Raw genomic sequence first — 20,316 nt, 5'->3', positions numbered from 1 at the left:
GTTGATTTGTTCACAAATTATATGAACCACTATAATAATGGGTGTTCACATTATTTTGTCCAACCAAAGGTGTTGTATATACAAAAACGATCAATTAAAATATTTAATAAATCATTAATATTATCTGATAAAGGATAATGATGTCTACAGTTCTCCCCAAAACAAAAAAAACCTATGATTTTTACTTTTCTTTCCTTTAAGAAGAAAGTCATGTTTTGAATGACAGAATTTTTATTTTGAAGTGAACTATTTCTTTATTCAAAATAAATAAATGCTGTCACCTTGCATCTGTTGTGAATGTGAATGTTAACCCATGTGGCAAACTGTGCCAGTCCAATGATTCAGGTCAGATTACTCAAGGATTATTGAATCGTGAATTAAAAGCAGAAACCTGAGTGCGTGATCAGACACACAGTGAAGTGGAATAGCAATTCCACAGAGAGAGACACAGCCTTACATGTTCCTTCTGATCATTTATCTCCTGAGCCGGGCAAAAACAACCACGTTCCCCGAGCCAAACCTACTGCTTTTCCACAGCCTGTCCAATGGCTGGCCTGTATTTCATACAGACGTCTCTTCTCCTCTCTAAACAACTGACAGGGAATATGAGCAGCTCTCAGAGAGGAGGAAAAGCTCTGGTCGACTTCACAGATTTTTGGTTTTGGAGCTATTAAAGAATGACAGATGATGAAAAAAAAGAGCCAGAATTCCCCAATTATGGCGAAGAGTTTAGTAGGAATGTTGATGAGATGAAGCAATGACGGTGGATGCTAAGTACTGGAAAGTATTTACACACATGTGCACACACATGCTGTATATGAATCAAGCCAGACCTCACACACACGCACACATTTTTTCCTGTCAGTGGTCTGGACAAACCAAAGTGGTTGAGTCTCAAAAATTCATACTTTCAATTCCAGCATTGCTACCTAAGAGAATTAGGACATCTGGCCAAATAGCTAATAACTTATTTAAAAATGAAACGCTTCCTTTTTTTTCACACAGTACTGCAATTTTCAAAACTTTTCAGTGTCAGCTCTCACTGGAAACCTTTTCTATCAATGGGCCTATGGTTAAACCGACGCCATGATCTCATGTTACAGACTCTTCGCCACATCATCAGCTGCCAAGAATTCATTGTCTTTTCCCTTTCTCTTTCTTAAACACAAGGAAAAACTGATACTCATACCTCACACTTGCATTTACGCAGTTAAAACAAGGTTAAGCCTTCACATTTCCTTCAGTCAGATGCATCAAATCAAAAGCCCAGCAAAACACAAAATTAAATACGGCTAAAGTTGATGTCATATTTCAGGGTATTAAGAAGGAAATTGGACTTCAGTGCTTTCACTGGCTTCCCACTGGCTTCATAGTATAACTAACTTTTGTGTGTTTTTTGACTTTAAGTTCAAAAACACTCCTGACTGGAAATCAAAAAGATTTTTTCAAGTTTTGTTTTCCTGTAGAAACTTCCAAAAATTTAGCATAACGCCACAATGCAGTAAGCTTTCAGCAACAAGCATATTCAGTTTTTCTGTCCATAATGAAAACAAAAATGGGGTGACGCTTCATCGGTTTTGCATGCTTTCTCACACATGTGATATTTTGCGGATAAAGAGTGCAAAACTATAAACACATCCTGTACCTTGTAGTTTCAAGACTTTGGTGATGCTTTAGCAAACAATTTACTTTGTGCGATTTTCCTTATGGAGCTTGACGGATTTGTTATGTTTCTAAATTTCCAGACTCTCCTCAGTCATGATACATGTTTTACTATAGGGACCAATTTCTCGCTATAACTAGTTGCTTATTTGCATGCCTATTATTAACATATTGGCTGTTTATTAAGACTTATAAAGCACATATTCTGCATGACCATATTCTGCATCCCTAATCCTACCCAATACCTAAACTTAACAACTACCTTACTAAATATTAATAAGCAGCAGTTTAGGAGTTTATTGAGGCAAAATTAGTAGTTAAAGGTTTGTTAATAGCGAGAACTGAATCTTTAAATAAAGTGTGACTGGTTTATCTGTAGCAATGCCACAGAAATAAAAATCATGACTCACAAAATGTATTGTCATTTGCCATTTTTATTGAGTAGCACCATGTGCAATATTTACTATGTTTTTTTTTTCTGATTATTTATTATGTTGAGTTGACATTTTTTATTTTATTTTATTTTACATATCTACAACAGTCCATACAGTTTATGCACAAAAAAAAATAAAAAATTGGGGTGAAATATTCCTTTAATAATTCCTTTAAGAAAAATATTATTAGTAAATGGGATAAGAAAACTAAACTTAATTTAGATTTACAATACTGTTTGGGATAAGTTTTTTAAAGGAATTAATATATTGGATGCATTAAATTGATTAAAAGTGACAGCAAAGAAATTTACAATCTTACAAAAGATTTTTACTCCAAATGAAGCTTGACGGATTTGTTATGTTTCTAAATTTCCAGACTCTCCTCAGTCATGATACATGTTTTACTATAGGGACCAATTTCTCGCTATAACTAGTTGCTTATTTGCATGCCTATTATTAACATATTGGCTGTTTATTAAGACTTATAAAGCACATATTCTGCATGACCATATTCTGCATCCCTAATCCTACCCAATACCTAAACTTAACAACTACCTTACTAAATATTAATAAGCAGCAGTTTAGGAGTTTATTGAGGCAAAATTAGTAGTTAAAGGTTTGTTAATAGCGAGAACTGAATCTTTAAATAAAGTGTGACTGGTTTATCTGTAGCAATGCCACAGAAATAAAAATCATGACTCACAAAATGTATTGTCATTTGCCATTTTATTGAGTAGCACCATGTGCAATATTTACTATGTTTTTTTTCTGATTATTTATTATGTTGAGTTGACATTTTTTATTTTATTTTATTTTACATATCTACAACAGTCCATACAGTTTGCGCACAAAAAAAAAATAAAAAAATTGGGGGGTGAAATATTCCTTTAATAATTCCTTTAAGAAAAAATATTATTAGTAAATGGGATAAGAAAACTAAACTTAATTTAGATTTACAATACTGTTTGGGATAAGTTTTTTTAAAGGAATTAATATATTGGATGCATTAAATTGATTAAAAGTGACAGCAAAGAAATTTACAATCTTACAAAAGATTTTTACTCCAAATGAATGCTGTTCTTTTGAACTTTTTGTTTATCAAAGCATTCTGAAAAAAAATTATCTATGTATCTCGTTACTGTATTTAACAATGTTAATATGATACTTTGTGGATAAATATTCCACAATATTACTGTTTTTACTTTGTATTTTTTTATCACATTTGTAGTTTTTGATCAAATAATTGCAGCTTTGGTGAACATTAGACTTCTTTCAAAAATATAAAAAATCTTACAAACCCCCAAACTTCTGAAGGGTAGTGTATATACAGAAAAAGAAGTGTTATTATCTCAAACAATTTTGCTTCTCAAGTAAAATTAACTTTAAAACAAAGAAAACATACTGATGAAGAAAATGATTTTTGCAGTGCTGTGCTAAGCCGGTTCACTCGACTGGAAACTCTGACATGAAATATCACTTTAAAACAGCACTGTAGCACACATTCAGCACAACTGGGCCAGAGGGAGAGCAAGAAACAGAGCAATAAGGGAAACACCTCTTTGTTTCCATGAACCAACAAACCCAAATCTCGATGCCATCCAATAATTTGAAGAATTCAGATATGAGCTTCTCACAGTGAGTTCAAGTAAGTACAGCCTTAGGGAGGAACTCCTTATCTGGCTTACTATTCCCTTTCCAGTCCTCCCTGAACACATGTGTGTCAGTCCAGTCTCTGTTATTCCCTCCACAGGAAGGAGAGGCGTGTTTAAGGTATCAGGAGACTTCTCTGAAGCGGGCCAGACCACTCTCCTCCTCTCTCTTTTACAGCTGCCACATCACAAGACTCTTAAGTCGAGGTTCACAATGAAAGCGCAGAGGCCATTCCAGAAATGAGAGCTGTCATCCATCTGGAAGACAACTCCCAGTCAATCCCGTGCCCAAAGCTCTAGAGTGATTTCATTTGTACCTCTAAACCGCTCTGTTACTTTAGCACACTGAGCTGTGCGCTGTGGAATTTGCAAACTGTTTATTTCTTTCTTTCTCCGCCACTTTATGTTTTGGAGAGCGTTGCTGGTGGAATGTTAATGACATCATCAAAGCACTCCGAAAGATTCCCAGGCGACAGGTGCCAGGAGATTTCTGGAGCAACCCCACCTGACTAGTGCTCCCCTTTCATCCTCCGCCGCCACGGTACGATGACACACACACACACACAAACGGCGCAAAGTGCCACCAAGGCCTGCTGCTTAAGTCTGACAGATGCCCCCCCCCCAAAAAACAGCGCCCGGTTTCTCATTTGGAGCATTTTTCAATTCATCTGAGACAGCTCAGAGGTCACTTGAGACTCTCGGCTCTAAGCTTGTGCACCGCTCTCATGACGCTGCCTAAACCCACACTGAACAAACCTGACATCAAAAGAGAGTGTTCAGAAGATTAAAGGCTATCGGTCGGATCCTGAATCAGAGTAATGTATACTCAGTTTCATCAAAGGTGGAGAGAAAGGATTGTATCGGCACAGAGGATGACTGCTGGAGTCCCATTAAAGAAATGCACACAAGTAACGCAAAATACAAGGAGTTAAGACGTGCAGAACTACACTTTTTCGAATTTGGTGTCAAGAAAGCCATGCACAATACAATGCAGCAATGAATAATGCAGTTCATGAAGCACTGTGAATAATAATGTAACATTTTTGTACGTTTTTTACGATCTAAAAACATGCATTATGAGTATAAAATTTCTTGAAAAAAAAGTAACATTTATACAAATATTTGTTGTTTGAGACATTGGGAGATTGGATTACTTCATTCAGAGTGCTTAATGGGAGTGGGAGTTGACTTATGAGCTTTTTTTGCAAGGTTTCTATGGTAACAGCAAGTTTTGATTTGAGAATTTAAGGCAATGTTTTTGTGTTTTTTTAGAAATTTGTGTATTATAAAGCTGAACAATATAGCATCACTTAAGCTTAGATCTCATGGTAGGTCTGTCTTGGAAGATTTATGCTATAAAACTTCTCTATAATGAACATCAATGGGATTTCTACTTCCAGAAACTGACTGTTGTGCTGTATTATACTGGTTAATACGAAAGTGTATTCATTACATGTGTTTTATTTTTTATTTTTTTTGCGTTCAACGTCAGCTAGAAAAAGGAATGCAAAGGAATGGAAAGGTTTCAAAGTTGAAGTACAACACAATGGCCAAAGAGTGTGAAAAAAATTACTCTTATAAAGCACATAAAAAAAAACAAAAAAAACGTAATGACCAGCTGGGTGACGTAATGACCAGCTGGTATAGAAGCACGAGCGATGCAGCCGGCATCAGCTTCAAGGAATGAAGCAAAATGCTGGCAGGGATGCAGGAAGTGTGGCACCGAGACGCAGTGTCTCGTTCCTTCGAGGAACCAGGGTTGCATACGTAACCTAGAGGCGTTCCTCTTCAGGAACTCGAGCTGCATCCGGTAAGACGCTTTGGGGAACGAGATGACCACGCTGCCAGACTTCCAAGTCCCTGCCCTGTGTGCATCCCTCAGGAGCACGACGAAGGCAAGAGAACGGAAGAGCCTGGAGTGACCACCTCGAAGGCCTCCTTCCTCAAGAGAGTGTCTACTTCTTGTTCCATTACCAGAGCCTGCTCGGGGCCCACCAGAGTGGGAATAACCCCGTTGAATCGAGGCGGTGGAGAACCGAAATGGATTCTGTAGCCTCTTTCTACAGTTTGCAGGACTCATCGTGACACATTTGGCACATTCCATGCTGCTAAATGGTCTACTAAGGGAACCAGTCTCTCGAGACTGGCCTCTGGTGTAATCAGAGCAGCCCTGGAACGGCACACCGGCAGGGGATGGCTGAACTAGTTGCTCTAGAGACCCCTGGAGGGGTGGCGAGCACCTCAGCTCCACTATGTTTCCGGGCGGAAACCAACCTCCTGAGGGCACTGGGCACCGGGAACCGCGGTGAAAACCATTTCCCTCCAGCGGGGGCTACCCTCATAAGCCCTGGGCCATGGGCATCAGGACTTCTTCGAGGCCTTCTTGGCCTGAAGCACGGCCCGCAGGTCCGTCTTCGGCTTAGAAGGCCCCGGGGCTCTGTCTCTGTGCCTCCCTGTACGAGGAGCTGGCACGCAGTTGGGGCTGCTCCCGTCCAGCAGCCGCCTGAGCTGGAGGGCGACGATGCAAGAACCGCTGGAACGCCGCCGCTTGTCTGTGAGCCTCCTGGTGTCTGTCGACGACGGTGTCGCCGAACAGGCCCAGAGGCGTAAGCGGGGCATCCAATAGGAAGACCCTGTCTTTATCTTTAATGTTAGACAAGGTCAACCAGAGATGCCTCTCCGCTGCCACCATGGCTGCCATAGACTGCCCAATAGCACGGGTGGTCTCCTTGGTGGCGTGGAGAGCCAAATCAGCGGTTCTCCTGAGCTCTGTGATGTCATTGGAGCTCATGGCCTCGCGCTCATCCATCTCTTTTCAGCAAGTCAGCCTGACCCGCTGCCGCGTACCCCTTGCCCACAAGCGCTGAAGTTGTTCGTAGCGACTTGGAGGGTAGGGACGGAGCTTGCAAGCCTCTGTTCTACCTGAGGCATCGCTCCGCGCTGCTTCAATCCCCCCACATTACCGTAGTAATCAGAGGAGGGGACGAAGAGGCGGGCCGAGAGTGAGCTCGCCCACGATCTCGACACCTCAGTGTGGAGATCAGGGAAGAACGGCAGGCTCCGTGTCGGAGGTGATCGCTTCGCTCGCAGAAAGCGTTCATCAAGTTTGCTAGTCTGCAGCTCAGCATGCTCCTCGGCCGGCCAACTGATGTTTAGTTTGGCCACAGCACGAGTCATCACGTCCAACAGCTCCTCATACTGGGGCGACACAGGGGGCGGAGCCACGTCCCGGGGAGAAGTAACCACCGAGCGGGCTTCCGATCCCGGGGAGCGGCCGCCGAATCTGGTGGGTGGGGAAGAAGATAGGGACTTGCCCGTCTCCATTCCCTCCATCAGATCCAATTGCGATCCCTGCCTCTGCGGCAGCGGGACCAGCACAGCGGGGAGCAAATGCATCGGTAGACACTCGCAATGCACAGAGTCAGCTCCCTCGAGAGCTGACCGTGCGTGCTCCGCTCCCAAGCAGACCACACACAAATCATGTGTATCACCTAGGACCATGTAGCGTCCGCAGGGAGGAACACATGATCTGAATCGTGAGCTGCTCTCGCCCTCTTTCTTAGAGCGATTGATTAAATATCTCTTTGACATACTGCTTTCTTTTTTTGTATGCAAAAAGATAAAATCAACCTTATGTGGAGCTCATAAAGTGGCAGGACAGACAACACTAAATAAGACTCACAAAACAGAAAGTTTGGACAACACACACAGAGCACTTTTGCTGAATGACAAAAAGCTGATGCCGGCTGCATCGCACGTGCTTTTATACGGTCATTACGTCACCCTGCCCGTGACGTCTCGCCCATCATTTGGACTGATATTCAGAGCTGCTCACCCCGAAGACGTTCCCCAAAGCGTCTTACCAGACGCAGCTCGAGTTCCTGAAGAGGAACTGTAGATGGTTTAACACTGAATTATATGTAATTTTTGCTGTTAAATACCATAAATGTATGCGCTTTGGAAGTAAAAATTATGAATTATGTAATTTACAGTAAGCAAACAGGCATTGTTATCAAAAAAAATTTCTATCATTTTTGTTATCAGTAATGTAAGGGTGTTTTTTATAACATTTTTGTGCTTTATGTTATTTTATTAATATTTATTGTATTCTTTTAGTGTTTGTGCTTACAGTTTTTTTTTTTTTTATACCTTTAATTTAACAGGATTTTACAGTGCAGGACAAAATAATTAATCAAAACACTAATTAACACCTCATGGCTAAAAAATGTACAAGTAAAAAGCTAGATTATCTAGTTGACCTCATTAGTCATTAGTTGTTGGATGACTAGTCGACCATTGTGACCTATCACTAACAAAGAGTTACACAAACATCTATACATGTGTGGGTGACTTGAGTCAAGAAGCCAAACAAGCAGCAATCTGACTAATGAGAAAAATGGAGGCTTGTTTACATGAAATGGGCTTTTCATTTCCATTCAGTTTTCCAGATGTTTCTGTACTCCCTGATGAGCTGGACTAATGATGTCATAATTACAAAAGAGTAAAACAAGCCATCTCATATCTAAGCAGTGGAATAAATTTGTAAAACAAAACTTCATAAGGCTTCCCCTCACTATGAACGCTGAGTCCGAAATGTCAGAGGCAATTGCGTCACCAAATGGAATAGCAAAAATAATTATCGTTACCAACAGGTTTCCCAGAACACTCCCTGTATTCCATTGGTCATTTGTGGGGAAGTCGTGAGAGAGTCGGACTCATAATCCAAAGGTTGCGAGTTCGAGTCTCAGGTCCGGCAGGGATTGTAGGTGAATGTACAGCGCTCTCTCCACCCTCAATACCACGACTGATGTGCCCTTGAGCAAGGCACCGAACCCCCAACTGCTCCCTGGGCACCGCAGCATAAATGGCTGCCCACTGCTCTGTGTGTGTGTTCACTGCTGTGTGTGTGCACTTTGGATGGGTTAAATACAGAGCACAAATGCTGAGTATGGGTCACTTTCACTGTCAACTAGACAGATAGCCCCACCCCCAAACTCACACCATTGGTTGAGTTGATGTTGCTATGTCAGCCTGGGCAGATCAAACAAACAAAGCAACGTTTTGAAAGAAACGCAGAGTTACAGTTTTTACACATTTCATGGGAAATCAGCCCTTCAATGGCTTACTTATAGCACATTAATCTAGGATAGGAGAAAGAATATTAAAATATCTTGTTTCACCTTTAAAGACACAACTATCCACGAGCCCAAATAATCTCCTTGTATATTGTGCTAAACCTCATTGAGTAGGAGGATCCTGCTAATTTCAGGCTTCCTGCTACAAACTAGCTTTAGCCGCAGCAACAGCTTGTGCCCCTGCTGGAGAACTGAGGCACAAGCTCACGGTGAACCTCCCACTCACTTCACACTTAGCAGGGGTTCAGACCTCACAGCGCGCAACTGCCCTACTGAGCTCCATGACAGGTTCTGCACCAATGAGCTCTGAGCTCCATCCTCTGCTGTAGAAAGAACATGAACGTGTCAGCAAGGACATGGTGAGGTTTATACGATGCTCACCACGTTCAGATTGCAGTTATAAGCAGTACCTGGGTTTATAGCGATAGTTCACCCAAAAATGAAAAATCTATCATCATTTACTCAAGTCCAGGTAACCAAAATTTAGAAGATCCAAAAAGGTCATAAAGCTATTGTTAAAGTAATCCATTTGAATCAAGCAGTTTAATCCAAGTCTTGTGAAGAGATATGCTGGCTTTATATGATGTGCATCACATGCTAGAACAAACCTCACTGGTTCTTGTGCATCACACACTCATATTTGAGCTTCTGTGTTTACAATAAGTGATGTGTTCTATGTATGTGTATCATTTGTTTAGATAAATAAAAGCTTAAGTTAAATTTGTTCATTATATAAAGTGATCATATTTCTTCACAGGACTTTAAACCACTTGATTACTGAAATGATGCCTTGACCTTTTTTGGATCTTCTAAGTTTTGGTTACCTGAACTTTTAATGGAGGGACATTAACCTTTCAGTTTTTATTTTTATTTTTCTGATCTTAAAATAGTTTATCCTGCTTTAATTTTCAGAGACAACTCAGCGATTTATAGGCTCTATTACCAGAGTAAGAGTTTGTTGTTTTTTTGGCACTTCAAAAACTTTGCTGTTTTTGTTTGAGCAAACAACATTTGATCCAACCAATGGAGTGAGTTGGGGGTGGGACTTTCGTTAATGTTATTTGGGAAGCCTGTTAACCAGAAGTTTTGGCTGACTTTTTTTTCAGAATTGTGAAGTGAAAGGAAATGTTGAATATAGGGTGGGGTTTGATTTTAGCGCACATCCTAGCCATCTCTAGCTCACAGAACATTGATGGTTGGAGGGAAGTTGACAAGGATGTCCTGCCCAAGCCGTCAAACTGATGTCAACAGAGAAGGAATGGCATTAAGGGGAAGCAAATTTTCTGATTCTGACTAAATATTATGAAGATTTTTTTTTTCTTCTTCTGTGTATTAAATTGCAGTGAATAATTGTTCACTATGAGACTAGTAATGAGCGCAAACAAAGCAAATGTAAAGCAAACAAAGTAAACTGCTTATAGTTCTTAGTGTGAATGGCCCTTTAGAAAACTGGAATTCCGTACGGCGCAATAGCGGTTACACACGTCAACATTCAGCTATTCAGATACCCTGGTTCTAATTGTAACAAATGAAAAACAAAGCCAAATGGTCATTATGTTTATGGACCATCTGGTTGACAAGGGGTTGAGACACAGACTATGTCCGAATTCTGGAGCATGAAGCCACATCCAATTCAGATTAGGGCAGTGTTTGATTTTAGTGCACCTCCTAGACATCTCTAGCTCGCAGCAGAGTAATGGTTGGAGGGAAGTGGACAAGGATGTCCTGCCCAAACCGTTAAACATTGTAGCATTCTAGAGGTGAAGCAAATTTTCTGATTTTGACTAAATATTCTCCAATTCTGGCTATTAACAAACCCTTAACTATGAATTTTGCCTCAGTAAACTCGTAATTTGCTGCTTTTTATTTAGTTAGAAAGATAATTTTTTAATTTAGGTATTGGGTAGGATTCGGGCTGTAGAATATGATAATTTAGAATATGTGCTTTATAAGAACTAATTAACAGACAATATGTTAAAGGGGTCGTCAGATGCCCATTTTCCACAAGTTTATATGATTCTTTAGGGTCTTAATGAAAAGTCTATAACATGCTTTCGTTAAAATTTCTCAATGGTAGTGTAAAAAACACCCTTTTTACCTTGTCAAAATCAGCTCTTTTCAAAGCAACCTGTTTTGTTGCATGTTCCTTTAAATGCTAATGAGCTCTGCTGACCCCACCCCTCTCTTCCGTGGGGTGATGAGCCGTACTGTTTACTTTAGCCACATTTAGCCGCGGAACTTGCTAACTAGCACATTATTAGGAAAGGCAATTTGCAAAGATTCATAAAAACCCCTTATACTCACTTCTTCTGTAGGTGAAGCTGGATCACGAATGACTTGGACATAGATGCATTTAGGTAGATCGGGAGGCGCATTCCCTTCAAAACAAAGGTAATCCACTGTGTCTTCAGTAGCTCAAGATGTCGGGAGTAAATGACGACTGCTATATTCATTACATCCAACTACAGAACACCTCAATCGCTTAGGAGCCATTCTTGTCTATATCTGATCCAGCATCGAAACAATGGCGGACTGTTACAGCTCACTCAGGGCGGGTCTAAGGTAAGATGGCAGTGTCAATCAACTATCGTGGGAGCGGCCTGGGTTTGTGTGGCGTCACACAGACAAGAAGCTGAGAACGGCTTGATTTGAAAAAGGGGATATTATTCATAGGGATTAAATAAAAACCACTGGGTGGATTTTTATCATTATAGTGTGGTTGTGTACACACACTGCCAACACACATTTATGTTCAAACAACATGTAAAAGTAAACTTTGCATCCGATGACCCCTTTAATAACAGGCATACTAATAAGCAACTAGTTAATAGTGAGAATTGGTTCCTATACTAAAGTGTTAGCGATTTGTTTGTGAATAATTGTTCACCATGAGACTAGTAATGAGTGCAAACAAAGTAAATGGGGTCCATTTTGATTTCATGCTGACTTTAAGGCCTGTTCACACCAAGATCTATAACTATAAAGACAACCAAAATGATAACTATATTAGTTATACACTTGAGCACTAACATTGCCTTCGTTGCAGTTACATTGTCAGCTAATTCTCAAACTCTTTAAAGTCGGATGGATTCTGAAAATTGCAATTCCGTTCGGTGCCATAGTGGTTACACACGTCAACGTTCAGCTATTCAGATACCCTGGTTCTAATTGTAACAAATGAAAAAACAAAGCCAAATGGTCATTATGTTTATGGACCATCTGGTTAACAAGTGGTTGAGACTATGCCCGAATCCTGGAGCATCAAGTCACATCCAGTTCAGATGTTTTTGCATAACATCTGACTGGAAGACATTTTTGAAGGCAGCATAGATGTATTATTCCCTGTCTATAATATCCTGCAATGCACTTGAACACATTCTTTGCAGTCATAGCTAGGCTTGGGTAAAAAGAAAAAAAAAAGAAAAGGGGGTTAATATAGAGCACAAATGAAAACAGTTTAAATGAGTCACTGATACCAATGCCAATACCAATGTTTGGTACCAATTATAGATTGTTACAAAAGGTTTGTGGAATTATGCAATTGTGCAAATGAAAATACGACTGTTAAGAATATTTTGTTCTACAAAGAATGCTTACAAATAGCCTAAAGTAAGGGACTTATCATGCCAACTGTACCCCCAGCAGACAGAGGTTAAGTGTTTTGCTCAGGGGCAAAAGGGGTGTGTGACCACAGGAAGTGATCATACCTGATTCTAGAGATCTGCCTTTCTGCAGAGTTTAGTTACAACTCTAAACAAACACCCGATGGTCTTGCTTAAAAATTGTGGGCAGGTGTTAGAGTGGTTAAGACTAAACAGCAGGAATGTAGATTTCCAGGATCAGGATAGATCCCTCCTGACAATAGGTGGAATTTAGTGGTGGCGGGGCCAATTTCTTTTAAAATCGCAAAGATGTGAATAATAGAGAAACTCGTGATACATTTATGTTATCATATGATGATAATGCAAGTGACAAAATGACATGGTAAAATAATTTCATTATCATGAGGACAAACATTTATATATAGACGCAATGATGCAAAACATTTAATTGTTGGTAAGAAATATTTCAACATAAAATTTCAAAGCCCTTGAAAAAGCCAGTTTTGCACACAGAAACAACTCTCACTGCCCTGAGCACAAAAGTAAGGTCATCCTTTGTTCTTGACTTAGGTCTGCCACAATTATAAATGAAAGGAGAATTTGGAACTGTGTAATACAAATATCCATATAATTGATTATCTGTTAGTTAAGAAAGGTTAGTGTATCTTAATCTCCATAAAATCTGTTCTAGCCCATGGAATTACATAATTCTGTTCTTCCACAAACTCTTATTATGTAAGAATTAGGCATGTGTGTTTGTCCGTGTGCATGTGGGGGGTACAGACATTAAATATGAATGGAACTGAATATGCAGCCTGCATCAAAAGCAGTTAGGTTGTGTGGCCACATGCTTTGAATGTGTCATTGAGAATGACGCTTTGTCAAATACTGAGTGTCATTTAGTTGCACTTATTTGCTATTGGCGTGGATTTAATACTTGCTTTGAAAAAGGACTTATGCAAATCCAATTTGCTGCTGAATGTTTTACGATTTTCATGATGCATGTTCCCCATCCTGCAGCTTGGTTGTGGAGCATACAGCAGACTACTGCAATCTGACATAGCTTACTGGAACTTTACAGCCTTCACAACTCGACTCTTTCTTATGATGAAATGTGCTTGACTATACTATTTGACTGTTTATATAGTTTTTAATCTATTTTTTAACAGTTTTTGCTGAATTGCTGCTGCCATGATCAATGGAAAATGGCCATAGTGACATTGGTTTTTAATAAAACTCTGTTTACCGCCTGCCTTTCTCTTGCAATAAAAGCACAGGGTTAACCACACATGGCAAATACTGCTTAGCTTTGTAAACAAAGTTTTTGTGCTGAAACAACGAATGCAAAATTGGCAAAACTTTAGTGAAATCGCCCCTGAATGCGCAAAAAATGTGTCTAAGAATAAAACAATTACCGGTGAAAAGCGGATCTGCTGAATTAGACTGCATTTCGCTTAAGGGAAGGGAAGTTCGCCCCCAAATGCAACATTAAATTCCTTTTATTCTTTCATGAGGAATCTAAAAAGGTGACTGTTTCCCTTCAGATTCCGTCTCCGGAGTGACAACCTTGTGGGTCAAATGGAATAATCCAGAAATCCACTCTACATTGACTAAAAGCCAGGCCCTGCTCTCCTGTGGTGCTGTACGTGTCTGTGAGTTCACTGCAGGGCTACTGTTACCCCGCCTCTCAGCCTGCAGTGACGGAGGAGCAGGGGCTTGTACTTGTGAGGTCACTCTAGAGTGTTTTCCGATGCTGCCCAGACATGCTCTAAACTCCACGTGCTCCAGGCGCAGAAATGTAGCACCCTCCGCGTGAGGAACGCCACAAAGTTACAAGTACAGACAGTGGAGGGCTAGTGTATCCATCACTGAGGCCGAGGCCTAAAAGCAACAGAAATAAACTGCTTCCTCTATTCTCAAAGTCAGTTTCTGTTCAATCTACCAGCTTTTTGTTAATTTCAGGATTTTCCATGTGCAGTGTCCATAAAATCCTTAAAGGGATATTTAACCCAAAAATGAGGGAGAGTAAACATTGGTTGAATTTTCGTTTCAAACATGTATGACCTACTTTCTTCAATATTTTTAAATGTTTTTGTCAATACAATTAAAGTACACTTTAATTTGGATTAGGATTGTTTTTTTTGTTTGTTTTTTTAGAAATTACTAATACATTTAGTAATACACTGAATTACAAAATTAAACTAGTATTTTCTTGTAAAACATACACTAATAATATATTTACAACTTCAACAAATAATTCTGTACAGTGTAAATAGGGCCCAAAACAACATTGGACCCCACACATTCTTCATTGTATGAAATATATCTTATCTTTTTTGAATATAAAGACAGTGCACAAAAATATTTTTATTTTAAGCCTAACGCCAAGTCTATTTCTTTGGGTAGTGGTATTGTGAAGTCAAACATGAGGCACTAGCACACTTCCAAATCATAAAATGACCACTGGGTCACTCAAATGCCCTGTCGTACACTTAATGTGAAGCCATTAAGGACAGATATTTTGTGTTCTTAGATGAGAGACAGTCGGTAACATTGCGATGTTTAAGAACCCAAGCTGAACTGCGTTTGAATAAAGAATCACTTTTCAACCCATCTCTACCACATTCAAACCACCAAAGGGCATGCGAATTCTTTCAATTTCATCCAAGATATAAACACATGAATAATATCTATGTCGATTTCTAATTCATGGACAACTGCCAAGGCTGAATAGCTTTTTCAAGGGCAATTTCTGAGGAGAAATGTTTGACGGTGGAGAATGGTAGCAAATACTTAAAGGTGACATATCATGAAACTCTGACTTTTCCAGGTTTTAAGTGCTATAATCAGGTCCCCGATGCATCTACCAACCAAGGAAACGTGAAAAAGATTAACCCAGTAACTTTGTTTTGGTAAGCCTTTTTCTGCAAGCGTCTGAAAAAACGAGCGAGTCTGATATCGCTCCCGTAGTGACGCCCATTAATCTGTAAATTTCCACCCACGGCGCCGTCATTTTGATTTCACAAGCGACAACGGTGTAACGTTACCAGTTCTAATGCCATGGCAAAAGTTTGAGCAAAACATGCTAAATGTTCAGTCTTTGGCTGCACAGATGAGCACTGAACACTATTTAGAGTCCCAGCCTCAGGAGACAACAGAGCAGTGGATTTATTGATTTATTTACTGTATATTGCTGCTGCCACACAGATCTAAAAATAAACATGCGATTTATTTCCCAGCTGTTTATCTTCACCGACATAACCGACTGTTTTTGTAACTCATGTGTGTTTTTAACGTAAACTTGTGTGTGGATGAGAACTTAGTTTAGTAGGCTACTTACATGTTTTCAGACGCTTTCTGTCTGTGTGCACTCAGAAAACCGTATATCAGAAGTTTAAACTAATATGGTTTAAAACGCATGATTTCAGCTCAATCTGAACCAAAACAGATGTTTTTTAGCAGGTATGAGCTAATGCAGCTCTATTCTGGAAAAGGGGGCGGGGAGCAGCAGCTCATTTGCATTTAAAGACACAGGCACGAAAAACAGCGTGTTTCTGCTTCCACTCAAAATAGGCATTTTCAAAATGACATAAATTATCTGTGGGGTATTTTGAGCTGAAACTTCACAGACACATCCTGGGGACACCTGAGACTTATATTACATATTATAAAAAGGGGCATAATATGTCTCCTTTAAGCCGTCCCTCTCTGATGTTATTTGGTAACACAATGTACAGCACACATGTGCATTGTTTTTTTGGGATGTCAATACATTGTGACTGGCAGCCTTCTTTCAATAGCCTTAACCTTGCCAGTTAGTGCTCAAGCATGCACAGAATTCCGGCAGGAAGGACCTCTGGCGGACATCCAATATAAAAGCAGTTCTTACATCCAATAGCAAGTTGCTAAATCGCCTTTCAACACAGCAGTTAAGACAGCATACAACTGATCTGAATCATTACTACACTGAAGCTTTCACTTAAAACACAGTGTACACAAGCAATTGCCATGAATGTCCATGATAAAGAAATGATTTTTTTTTTAATCTAAAAACAAGTCCTTAGAAATGTACTCTTTGTATTCATATTGGTTTCAATAAAATGACATTTTCAATGAAATTTTAGATATAATGTCTAAAAATGCAATGTCACGTAACCATCAAATAAAAAAGTACACATTTTTCTTGAATACATGCTAGTATAATCAAAATTTTTCTTTTTGCAAATATCATGAAACACTAAATGATAAAATATATTCATAAACTAATTTATAATAACTACTTTATAATATATTTAGCTAATTTATTTGAGGTGTCACACAACATGATATTTTAAATCCTGAACTAACCCTAAAAAGGTCAAATTATGCAATATTTAAAGAGATTTTGAAAACGCAATTAATACATGTAAACATGTTATAGCTCTGTATAGCTATCTTTGTGAGGACATACATTGACACAATGCAATCTCTAGCTCCTTACCTTAAACCTACCCATCAGAACTAAGTGCCTCACCCAAACCCTTACCCTAAATCTAATCTTTACCCAATTGTAACCTGATCCCTAAAATCAAGTCTTGACCCTCAATCAGGCCTTTAAAGGGGTCCCAGAAAATGAGGACTGGCCAAAAACCGGTCCTCTCTTTACAAGATTGCGCTCACTCTGATCATCTAAAACTCAAATCAGCCCTCACAAAGATAGCTGTACAAGTGCACACACACACACACACACACACACACGCACACACACACACATATATATATATATATATATTTATAAAATTAAAATGTATGTAAATGTGTGAATTGCCCACATTAACCCACATTGCACTGGATAAACATCATGCAGTGATGCTTTATATAAGAGAGCAAATAACTTACCAGGCCATCGCAATTGCTGATAGCCACTGATGTATCCTGCACATTGGTAACATAACCCACATATAAGCAGTCACTGGGCAACAAGGGCTCAGAGTGCGTTTGGTTATCGTCCTCAAGCCACTCCACTTTGGCTCCAGGGGCCACGAGCCTGGAATTTAGCCTGAGGCGAAGGTGAAACTCCTGTCCGAAAACAGTGACATTATAAAAGAGTGTCTCCTTGTGCCTCAGGTGGTCCTGCTCTGAGTTCGTCTCCTCATTGGTCTCTCCATGCTGGTTGGCCTGCCTCCTCCTGCGCCGGTGGGACCCCTGCCCACTCAACCGGCTGGCAGAGACGGCGTGGGAGAGGAAGCGTCCGTCTGCATCCACGCTCACCGGCCTCACTAGCCCGTACTCCCTCAGGACATGCTGCAGGGAATCTGCCAGGGGCATGCACACAGTTACACACATTCAAATGTGCACGCACACACACGTAAACACAAAGTCAATAGATTTCACAGTGCACACCAGAAGCTTCCAGCCACAGTCAAAACTCCACCAATCTCTAAATCAACTGCAAGACTTACATTATGCAGACAGTACAGCTGTCCAAACACAGCCAATATTTAAAATGACAGCTTTAAAAAGTTACAGATGTAAAGACTTTTCTTATTAAAAGTAAGAAAAATCTGTAGAAACAATGCATTGAATAGAAGGGGGTAAGTTGTGTCACATTTTGCTTAAATTGTCCTCTAGGCAAGGAGAAATGAGACATATAATATATCTAAGGGGTCGGGAAAAAAAAAAAAAAAAAATATATATATATATATATATATATATATATATATATTATTATTTTTTAAATGGGGTGATACAAGCTTCCCCTTGTCATACCATACCAACAGGCAAGTAAGGTAAATGCATGCTCAATTTGAATTTTAATGAAAACACTGAATGTGAAACATTAGTTATTTATACAAAGATGATAATAATAGTAATAATAATAATAGTAATTAGTCACATTTTGCTTCACATTATTCTAAGACCATCATTAATCAGCTATTAATTAAAATAAATTTAAAAATGACTTTAAATTAATTAAATTGAAAAAAAAAAAAAACTCAAAAATATCCTTTATTGTACTGAACAAACTCAGACTTTTTTTAGATTAAGGGGGCGACGCATCTTACCCTATTCTCTCAAGCAATGTGTCATGCATTCCTATCATACTGATGAGAGAAGCAGCAACACATTTGGCTGCTCTGTTTGTGCATCCCATGCATAAGTGTCCTTCACTTCATCAGGAAAGAGCAGCTTACAGCAAAGTCAACACTATAATATGATTTGTCTTTTCTAATTTGACAGTAAAATAATGTGCATGGTTCTTCTGAATAATTTACTCTCCCGTGTACTCATCTTGACAGTAATGTCGGCATTTTGCGACAGTTATTTCAAGCTGGAGACAAGATCATCAGCTGTTTTACATTATTGACAGGTCGCATGGATTTTTGCGCTTCCTTTGAGTTTCACAATCAACGTTAAATTCGTAAATATAATAAAATGTATTGTATCATGACGTTCTTTTTACTGTGACAAAAGTTAGAGATCTTTCAGTTTAGATGCCATGAAAACTTCCAGACACTCAAATTCAGTGAAAACGTCGCTGACAATACAATTCTTTTACTCTGAAAACTCAGTCATCTCCATAAAAGTATAAGTTGATGAAACAGAGAAACTGAGTTGCTGCTTCATAACGCTGAACATCCGAACGGATCCGTATCTCCTGCATAAAGTAACCGTGATCAGAACTGACAATAAAAACATCTCCACGTACCTATACTGTTGGCGATGTAAAGAGTATCCGCGTGCTGAAAGTGAAGGAAAATAATGAAGAATGCACATCCAGGAGTAACATCCATGGCAGGTCCGCGGAGAGGGGAGAGCGCACGGGCGAAAGGCGGACTTTGAAATCTCAGATAAGCGATCCAGCAGCGAACGCTGCCCCCTCCTTCCCCCCTCCCCTTCCAGACTGACTGCAAAGTGCACTGGGGAAGATAGGCTCTCACTCTCACCCTCCCTGTCCAGCCCCCTCTTCTCCTCTATATAGTCCACAGTAAAGCGTGAATGCAGATCCTCTCATGACAACAGAAGACCACCAGCGTAATAGTTCTACTCATCAGCACAAAAAGGGAACACCAGTCTTACGGTTCTTGTGATGCACTGCTAGTAGCTAAAAACTGCTACACTCGCTCGAGTCAGAATCGAGTTTCTTTTTTTCTTTTTTCTTTTTGTCTAAAAAGTTTAATAGACGGACCCAGTAACCACTAAATACAAAAAAAAAAAAAAGATGTAATAGGCCTACACAGTACAAATACGAAGTGAATACAATATATAGCTACGATATATGAATATATACAATATATAAAAGAAAATTAAGTGTATTATTTGAGTACTGTATTAAAGTTGTTGTTGTTTTACACACAAATAAATGAATCACTGTATACTCACATTAGAAGGCAATCATTTCAGTCTTCTAGATTTATTCTACAGGCGCGGGTCGCCCCCTCACGGGCACCGCCATGTTTGCATCACATGACCAGTCATGCTACATAACTGACAAAAAAAAAAAAAAAAAAACTTTGATAATAAAAATAGTAATAATAATAATAATATGTTATGTTTGACTACAAATCATTTAAAAGTAGCTTGCATATAAACAAAGCAAATCTAAATCGTTTATATTGACCATTCTACGCAGACAGGAATAGGCTATTTGCTATATACAAACATGATTGAGTTTTATGCTTTAAGAGATGTAGGCACTAAAAAACATAAATATAATTAAATATTTGAAAAAGTAACAATGGCTACTTTACATGGCCATAAATTAAGAAACAGGCTCAAAGACTATAGAATACCCTAATGGTGTACTTACAGCATCTACTGGCAGGGTAACTGCAAAAACTAACCAGCCAAACTC

The 20,316-nt window shown here is 39.3% G+C and overlaps 1 protein-coding gene across 1 annotated transcript in view; it reads right to left on the bottom strand.

Moving 5' to 3' along the window:
- The window catches only part of adamts2a (ADAM metallopeptidase with thrombospondin type 1 motif, 2a), a 67,618-nt gene extending 48,281 nt beyond the window's left edge, over window positions 1-19,337 (bottom strand). The window contains exons 1-2 of the mRNA XM_058757441.1: window positions 19,171-19,337; window positions 17,361-17,776 (exon numbers count right to left, since the gene is read on the bottom strand). Of these exons, the coding sequence (XP_058613424.1) occupies window positions 17,361-17,776; window positions 19,171-19,255 (501 nt within the window). The 5' untranslated portion in view covers window positions 19,256-19,337. The remainder of the gene's footprint in view (window positions 1-17,360; window positions 17,777-19,170) is intronic.
- Between the last annotated feature and the right edge of the window lie 979 nt (window positions 19,338-20,316).

The sequence above is a fragment of the Onychostoma macrolepis genome, chromosome 21 (assembly GCF_012432095.1).
Source record: "Onychostoma macrolepis isolate SWU-2019 chromosome 21, ASM1243209v1, whole genome shotgun sequence".
Taxonomy (NCBI): Eukaryota; Metazoa; Chordata; class Actinopteri; order Cypriniformes; family Cyprinidae; genus Onychostoma; species Onychostoma macrolepis.
The sequence above is the reverse complement of the archived record's forward strand: the minus strand, read 5'-3'. Positions and strand labels throughout refer to the sequence as shown.